Consider the following 9,645-nt stretch of genomic DNA (forward strand, 5'->3'; position numbering starts at 1 on the left):
TTTATCTATAAAATACTACTCCCTCCGACCTAATTTATTTTATACCTTTCACTTTTTTCGAGAGCTAAATTTTTTAATTTATACCATATTTTTGGAATAGAATTTACGTTAAAAAAATAGTATAAGTCATCACAAGTAATGCTAATTTAAAATATTTAAAAGACGTGTGAAAATAATAAGGTCAAAGAATAATTTATTTGACTCTCGAAAAGTAAAAAAATGTTAAATAAATTGAGACGGAAGGAGTAGTTAAATGGAGGTCACGTTTATAGTTTTTACCTTGAATTGGCTTTTCCATACAACCATTGAAATACAACAAGGTTAACAAAAAATGCTATTTTTTTCTTGATAATGGTAGTGCTAAGCTAGTTTGCTTAAATTAGGTATTTATATTAAAATAACTTATATAAATTTATCATAGTTAAGTGATTTAAGATGAGATGAAAATACACGTTAATTAACTGTGGCTAAAGTTCTAAAGTGTATATACTAACGCATGTCATGCATTTATTTGCTTGGTGTAACATCGATAGGGTAAATTTTTATCCGTTGACTAACTCACAAGGTACCAGATAAATCTATCCATCATTGTAGATATTGGATAACTCTATCCACTGACCAGTAGTATATGTATCGAAAAACTTTGTCCATCAATATAACTCTATTCTCAAGGTTTGGATAGATGAAAAAAATCACTGAATGTTAAAGAATTTTTGTGACAAAAAAAATATTCATTTTGGTAAATGCATAATTTCTTTTAATGAAAATTGTTATTGCATGTGAAAGGGAAGGTGGATAGTGAGAATTGGTCAATTCTAGAAAAAAAAAAAAAAAAGGGAGAAATCGACCATATACCTCTTGCATGGAAAATAATCATCAGTATCGTATTTAACATTTATAAATCTTGCAAACAAATATTTCTAATGAATTTTTATATTTAATTTTCAATATCATTAAAAGAAAGGACTGAAATATAGATTAGATTATTTTTCCAGGTTGAGACATTTTTTTCTCACCAATTGAAGCATGTAGTTGTTACCTAAAATTTTGGTTAACTAATGTGATGATAATACACTTTAATAACAGTTAGTTACGTGCTAGGGTCGTGTTAGATAATCAGTTCTTTATCTAATCCATAAGGGAGTAAGTTTTAGGCAAAATTTGAAATTTAAGTTTTAGCCAAAATTTGAAATTTCTTCTTTTAATGATTTTTTATTTTTTTTTGCTCCTAATTCTTTTAATGATTATTCGGGCCATTTATACCCACCTCGACTAATTTTGACACCTTTCAATTTCAATAAACAGTAAAAATTTATCCACAGCGGGCGTTATAGGCTAGCTCTATCTCTCAATTACCTATCCTGTGCTCGAGAAGGTCCATCAGTTCCTCGACAGCACCTCGAAGTGCATTTAGTTGTCTTACATGAGACGAGGGCTATTCCCCACTCCATGGGCATGACACAACTTTCGTGGAAAAGAAAAAAACCGTTTATCGGATTGGAAGCGATGACTTAAGCCTCTTTCTTCTTCTTATAGGGTGTTTAAAGAGCGTGACTCTTTAGTTTAATGTTGTTCCAATTTTGGAAATGATTACACTAAACCACACCAACTTATTATGATCAAATGATTTAGTGAAGAAATAATTTGTATCACTTAATCATGATTAAGTGAAAAGAAATATATTCAAATGATAAGTATCTATTATTGATTTGATGTAAATACCTATGCAAGAAAGTATTTACAAAACTTACACCAACCAATCTCTTAGCATCAACTTAATATTAACCTTCAACAAACATCATTTGCATAAAGTTTTCTAGCAAATTCTCCCAATATATTTTTCTTCACCAAAAGAAAATCCGCTCTTCTTTTGGTTTCAACTTTAGTCCTAAGTTTTGAGTAATGCTTTTCATTTATGATCTTCCCGTAATTGTAGAAACCTCTAAGCGAAAGCGAACAAGTGTAAGATTTGTTGCACGATAATATATGTACATGCCAAATCAAAAGATTAAGCTTTCTCAAAGTACTATTTTATGACTCATAAGCTAATTTCACAATATAGTAGGAGTAATAATTTGTTTTACTTTTCAAATGAAACCGGATGTGTTTGTATATCAGGAGTTGGCTCTTGGGATTTTAGACTTGGGCTTTTTGGTCGCTAAGATATCGAGTCAGAATGTCACTCATGATTATGTCAAGCCCAATTCTTCAAAATCAATTCTCTTGCCAAGTTGGGAGACTTCAAAATCAATTTATTATTTATGTGCCCTAATAGTCTATGCTTTTCGGAATACATGAAAAAAATTTAAAAAATTAGTATTAGAGGTTGAATTCAACATTGCCGAAAGTGACCAAGCAAAAAAAGTTGGAAGAAAGAAAGATATGAAACCTATTTCTAAATATAGTTTGATAATAGGAGGCTTCTTGTTCATCAGAATTCAAATTACCCCTCAAACCCTCTCTTCCTCTCCAAAGAAATGCGGATTCGAATTTTTAGCTAGATGAATTTAACTTTTAAGTTATCAGTACAAACTTATTATACGTAAAATTACATGTTTCTTAATGATTATCATATAAGAATCTATACTCTACGATCAAAAATATTGAACTCGAATGAGTTCAGTGTCGAAACACTAGATTTGCCCTGCCCCGAAGTTTTTCCTTTTTAAATTTCTTGATCAAATGGTGACAAGTGAAGGGTCTATTTGAGGAAACATTTTCATAATGTATCACTTTCATCCTTCTTTAATTACAAAATTATTTCTTTTCTCGATTTTCTCTCACTCGTAAACTCTTCATGTCAATACAATAAAGGCAACTCAATTATTAATGTGATTACCACCAAAAGTTTTGGTGAAGTGTAAGTACTCCATTTAGATCAAAATTGGATTCAAATCCTGAAATCATCTTTAGTAAGAGCTAGCATTTAGCCCCTTATAGTGGATTTTTCATCACGATCTAAATTAGTCGGACCCCAACACGGATACATGATATTCAATGGGAACCAAAACAATTATTAGTCTGAGTATCTGATGATAGTTTGTCATTTGGTAACTATGCAAAGGGGCAAAGGAATGAAGGATGATGAACAAAAATGAAAAATCAGGAGAATGAATTTCCATGATATATATAAATACTACTGATTAAGAGTTTCATCGAGTTGATAATGAAGCTAACAATTGCTCACATTTCTTAAATTGCATAATTCTTAAGAGATAATCCTAATTCCTAACTTAGGATGCTTAAAAAAGGAAATGAATTGAGAATAATAATTATCAAACAGAATACTAGAAAAGAGGTTTTCTACAAACAAAGGTTTAGCTTCTAATTCTATTAAGCTTTATTACACTCTTAACAGTGTTTTCAGAGGCGTTTTCGGGGCGAGTCCCCGGGGCGGGGCGCACCAAAAACGCTCCGGGACGCAAATGAAAGGCGTAGATCCATAGGGCGTACGCCCTAGAATTTGGAGCGTAAGTCCCGGATGCAAAAGCGTAAGCCCCGGGCGTAAAGGCGTACGCCCCAGGCATTAATTTAATTTTATTGCTTTAAAAGTATTTTTGCTATAGATTATGATTTTTATTATTGTTGTAATGATATTTATACTTTATGTTATCATGTTTTCATGTTGTAGTGATTTTTAAAAAAAATATATAAATAAAGAAAGCAACTCTCATAGAAAATAACACTGCCATAAATAGTTTTTTTAAGTGATTATGTCTAAAATTGATTTGATAGAGATTTCACAGCACTATGTTCCTGAAGCAACTTCATCCATTTCTTTGTCACTGCTCGTAGGCTTTTTGCCCTTCTCCTTCTTTGAAAATAAATAAAAGTCAGTGCAAATATTAGTTGAGGGTGGGAAGGACTAATAGATTTGGAAATTGATGATGAAGTGAATGAAGATTTCATTTTAAAGATTATCTAGGCTATTATCATTTTTGTGTCGTGACATTTGTCAAATAATAATTTTTTTTATATTATTGGTGATTTATTTGAATTTATTTGGTGAAGTTTAATGAAAAATTTACATTTGCTTATTTTTTAGTAATAAAATTATAAAATTGAAGATACATGAGACATACACCCCATAGATCCATGGGACTTACGCCCGTGTCTCGGGGCTTACGTCTCGCCCCGTACTGTGTAAAACGTCTCGCCTCGCACCCCCTCCTTTTAAAACATTGATACTCTGTAAGTAAGAAACGAGGAGTCAGAAAACTGGCCTCCACATTTTTTTTCCCTTGTCCATTGTATTGTCATTTTCAAGTCCTTTTGTTTGTATGCATGTAATTAATGAGTTGAATGGACACAGGTTGATTAAAGGCATTCGAAAATAGATTTCAGAATTTGAAACTTATAAGTTCCTAATAACTGAATTCACTATCAAGTTTTTACAAATATTTAGTACATTATAATATAGGAAAACTTATTGGGTTCACTTGAATAGTAAATGATACTTTAGCTATGTCCCTCTATACAATGTGAGATTTTCGACGACGGAAATTCATTTGAAACCTATTATGCCTCTCTAGCTCTGTCCTCCGTGTGGTAAGATGGTCGGAATCTCCCTTCTTAACCATAAGTATATATCTAGTTCGAAATTTTATGATTATAAGTATTTTACTTTTTTTTATTAATGAATTTAAATTAGTCGGAATAGTGTGTTTCAGATATAGGAAATCCTTTTTGTTGTGTAGTGTGGGAGTGGAGTTGGTGGTCTCCAATCTCAAGTGGTGGGTGGGGGGCCGGGGGTAAGGGAGAAAGGACAAAAGAAAAGGGACCACCACATATTATACATTCAAAAATCTCAGTAAAAGAGAAGATTCTGAAACTCACCTGGACTAACAACATGTGCAAGTATTGATAGGGACAAATGAATACCTAGTAGTAATTTACACCTGTGACAAACAGCAGGTGTTTGGACCCTCAAAACAATTATTGTACTTGTTGGTCTTGTGGAAAAAAACAGTATCTTACCTTCATAGGTTTACTAGATTCAATTATCTTTTGGCTTATCATTTTTCTAATGAAAATGATAGGTTTAAAGCACTAGATCTTCTTTTGGAGTATTCCTTAATTTCTTTTCTTTTTGTGGGGGGTGGTGGACCATTTAGATATGTAGAAGCATGATTCTTAACTCTATTTAGACATTCATAAAATGTATAATGAAATTTTGACTTCTAAATCATAAAAAAATATGCCAGATTATCCTTTCTTTAGTCTTTTCTTGAGGGGTAAATAAAGGGAATGCAGGCCAAATTTGTTTATTTCCTTTTTACGGCTAAGATGTATAAATATATTTTTTTCGAAAAAGCTTAAGGGACAAGTTATGTATTTACATATCATAATTTTATAGTAAGAGACCACCTATAAAACTAAGGTATGTAAATAATTTTTTCGGATAAATTTAGGAGGCAAAGTTATCTATTTATTTTGTAACTTTTTGTGTTAGTAGCAAAGTGTTACATTTACTACCACACCAACTATTTCTGAGTATCTCATGGTGTCACATTTTTTTTAACTATAAAAGGAGTGATGGAATGATTAATTCTCCTCATTCTTAATTAGAGTCTTAAATTTGAAGGAAAAAAGAATATTTCAATAAAGAGCGTTTTACTTTTTTAGTTAGTTTACTTTGTATGAATATGATTATTTGAGTAGTGAGTTATAAATACTCAATGACTTAAATACTTTTTTCCTTTAATCCAAAGTGTAATCGGAGATTCCTCCCCACTTCAAATTGTCTCAATTTATTAGATATTTTTCAAGAAAAGTTGAGTCCAAAAGGATCAAATCTTCAAACAGTTATGATTAGTGTTGGAATTAATTAAAAGAAAATCTTTGCTTATAGTTAACATCTTAATCGGACTTGATCAGCATCTAAACTCTTTGATGAAAACGTCGAATTAATTAAAAGAAAATCCGTGCATACAGTTAACATCTTAATCGGACTTGATCATCACCTAAACTCTTTGATGAAAACGTCCCTCTGCAATCTTTTTCATTTCTCCACCCAAATGCCATTATTTGTTTATCATGATGGAAATTAAAAAAAGAAGGTGGCTTATCCTTTCACTTGTATTTCAATAGTAAAGTAATAATCCAAGATGGATTAAGATTTAAATTTTATGAGTTAGAATTCATTAACTTGGGTACTCTTTCTCCCGGCCTTTATAGCACCTGTCGCCCATGACTTGATGTCATCCTCATCTTCTCCGGCATATCACCAACGATCTGTTTAGGGTTTTAAACTCAACGAAAGCAACTAAACACAAGGATTGTGCTCGTTGCTAAACTTAACCCAATACCTTACAGAATTAGCTGACGACAACCATGCACCACCTGTGTCTGCCTTCCCAAAGACACCCCTCTTTCAAAAGGATACGCAAATATTGAAAGTAAATATGAAGAAGAAAATATCAAAAAGCAAATACAAAATTGGAATTGAACAACACTTGATTTGATTCTTGAATGAAAATATGACAAAGAAATTGAAGAATATATTACAAAGATTCCTTGGTGGATACGGGATTGAAATCAACTTTAATTACAAAGAGAGTGAAAGAAGAAAGATGGCAAGAGATAAAAAAGAAAGTAGAACAATTTCTCCCTTTTCTTCACTGGCTTAATATTTTTCTCATTGTTTCACCTCAGCTTACTGATTCATCCAACGGCTGAAAATTGCAATAAACATGTATCAATCACTCATCAACACACAATTGAGAAATTAAAAGATCACCATTAATGACAACAACATAAAGAAAATAATCAGCAGTAAATAAGATTAAAATGTACTTTTCGAAACGAATTTAAAAATGAATGAAAAAGACAACAAAAAAATGAGGTCCGGCAAATAATGAGATAGATGAAACTCATACGAGATCGGAGTTCAGATTCTACAAATAGATAAAATATATCAATGGATTTAATCAATAGTGTTTTATCGCAGATAAGCAACTCATTTGCTTTTAAAATACCAAACCTTGTTGAATTTTTATTTGAAATCAAACCATACCACAAACATGGTGAAATGAAATCTACGAAGAAGAATTCACATGAATTTATGAAGAACTTGCCTTATTTGTATAAAAGCTTAGTACAATTTTTTTGAAAAACGAATATTTTTGTTTGTATTCATTGTTTAATCTCTTTCATCGACCTAAACTTCGGCCGATAGAGCTAACATATTTTAGAGATAATGGTCAAGAATATACTTGAATTATCATTTTATCGCGAGTTTCACACCCCAGTTATCAGATGTTCCGTTTTCTTACCTGAACTATCACCATCTATGTATTAAAACACACCTCGAAGCTGACTACGCCAATAGATCATATAGAAAAAACGAACAACTGACTTGACTATTATCTCCATATTTTATAAAATAGTCGACGTATGCATAAATTAATTTCGACCATCATGTTAAAGTTAAAAAAAAAAAAACAAGAGTTTGTTGTATTTACCGTTAGATTTCACTTCGTTGAGAGGGGCTTCTCCAAAATCCAGCACCATAAAACTTGTCCCACATTTCCTTCTCCAGCTCCACTGCATCGTTATCATCACTTTCCAGGTTTCCGCCACCGCCAACCACCGCAATAGGGCTAGAAATAGGGTAAGTATGAATTAGCTCCACCTCATCACAGCTACAATGTCCTTTAGCCGCCGATGCTGGCAAAAGCCCCTTTTTCATCAACCTATTCCGGCGATTCTTCCTCAATGCTTTCCTGCATAGCCCTGCAGGAACCTGTTATGGAATCCAAGAAATTAGAGAGAATGAACAAAAACTCATTGCATTCATTTATTATATTGTTTCTTGTAACCAAAGAAAATAAAATAAAAGGAAAATGTTATTTTTCTTATGCATACTAAACTAAAAGGAAATTAAGGACAGTTTCATCATGAGAATTATTCACTTTTTTTTTCATTTTATTTTTAAAAATTAGCATTTGGCAATGAAAATTCTGAATACAACACCATATTTTCACCTTTTCTTCACACTCGCTAGATTCAAACAACCAAATATCTTTTTGCAAAAACTATAACCAAACATAATTACGTCTTCAAAAATTTCAAATAAAGTGAAAAATATTTGTTTTCTATGGCCAAACGCCGGCTAAATATTATGTAATTAACGTAGATTATAAACTTCGAAAGAAAGAAATATTCTAGAATATTCCTAGACTATAAAAAAAAAGTAAGGGATCGTTTGGTACGCAGACTCGTAATTATAATCCCGACACTAATTTATCTCATGAGGTAGGATAAAATAATTGCATATTTGATGGGATAAATATATACCGTCAACAAAATAAGGTATACATTTTACCCTAAGCTTAATTCCGGGATATTCACCTTATCCCTATACCAAAGGACCCTAGAACTTTTAGGATCGATGTAAATTATAAAGTAGAAGGAAAGTCAATTTTAACGTAACCTTATAAACAGCGAGGACAAGCAAATTAACAATTCCACAAGGACAACAACAAGCCACCGCCGCACATTCCGCCGTGGTACCACCAGCAACCTCCGCAAATCTCGCTTTCCTCAAAACTCCACCACCGCCAACGCCGGCGCGTGATGACGACGTATCATGGCTCGATAAAAGGGGTTGCCTTTTGTCTAATGAAAGTACTGATGGAGGTGAACGTATTATAATTGGTCTAGTCATGCCCCAATCTTGAATTTTAATTTTAATTAGTTTTGTAAAGTTTATGATTTCATAAGGTTGAGGAGAGGCTTTCGGAGGGGCAAGATTTTTTTTTTTTTGGATCTTAATGGAAAATTTTACCCCTCTCCGAAATGGCTGGAAAAAGGGTATTTTATGTGAGGAGATTGATGAGTTTTTTTTTTTTTTTTTTGGGTTTGATGTATACTATTTTGGTTTATAGAAAAGATTAATGGTGCTTATCTGTTTGCTAATGTTTTGATCCAAGAAATGGTGTTTGAGGTGTGTGTAAATATAGTGGAAGAGAGAAAAATACGGTTTGTCTTATAAGGCACGGGGAAGTAGGGATAGAGGTATAGGAATTAGGAAGTACTTTTATTGCAAAAAAATAAAGGGAATAGAAAATGGGGCCCTTACTTTTTGTTACTCAGGTGATATTATTATTAGTGTCCGCGCATTTTGATTAATTTTACGGAATATTTATTATTTAAGATACTCCTTTCATTTTAAAAAAATATTTTATTTTTCTTATTAATTTATTTTAAAATGATTGACACATTTCTATATTTAGAAATAATTTCATGTTATAAGATGATTTACAACAACATAAATATCTAAGGCTTGTTCCGGATCACATATTTCAAAAGTATTCCTTTATTTCTTAAATTATGTGTCAAGTCAAACTAAAATAATCTTTTTGGGATGGAGGGAGTAACTTTATCCATTAAGACTTGGACAGATGAGAAAAAGATAATTCATTTTTTTTATAGGACCGTTACTCTTAATATTCCCCTGGCATGAAATTAAGAAAGAAAAAAAATAAAATCTATGTTCTAAACGTGTACCATATATAATAATATTTGTGTAGCTGTAATAACTTCACATTAACTTAAAATATAATTTTTAAGTTAAATTATTCTTAAATATAAAATATAAGACAATGTACTCCTTATCCGTCTAGTTTAGTGTGATACACTTTT

General features: G+C 31.7%; 1 protein-coding gene across 1 annotated transcript; it reads right to left on the reverse strand.

Annotated features, from left to right (window-relative positions):
- Positions 1-6,459: 6,459 nt before the first annotated feature.
- Positions 6,460-8,989, reverse strand: LOC132607250 (uncharacterized). The gene is made up of 3 exons (XM_060321146.1): positions 8,435-8,989; positions 7,464-7,744; positions 6,460-6,674 (listed from the first exon to the last, which is right to left on the reverse strand). The coding sequence occupies exons 1-2, from the start codon at positions 8,666-8,668 to the stop codon at positions 7,466-7,468; spliced, it is 513 nt and encodes a 170-aa protein (XP_060177129.1). The 5' UTR covers positions 8,669-8,989; the 3' UTR covers positions 6,460-6,674; positions 7,464-7,465.
- Positions 8,990-9,645: the final 656 nt, after the last annotated feature.

Source organism: Lycium barbarum, chromosome 8 (assembly GCF_019175385.1).
Source record: "Lycium barbarum isolate Lr01 chromosome 8, ASM1917538v2, whole genome shotgun sequence".
Taxonomy (NCBI): domain Eukaryota; kingdom Viridiplantae; phylum Streptophyta; class Magnoliopsida; order Solanales; family Solanaceae; genus Lycium; species Lycium barbarum.

Coding starts and splice junctions, on each gene's coding strand:
- LOC132607250 (XM_060321146.1), bottom strand. CDS start 8,668: ATGACTAGACCAATTATAATACGTTCACCTCCATCAGTACTTTCATTA. Junction 7,745..8,434: donor TTGTCCTCGCTGTTTATAAG/GTTACGTTAAAA, acceptor ATTCCATAACAG/GTTCCTGCAGGGCTATGCAG.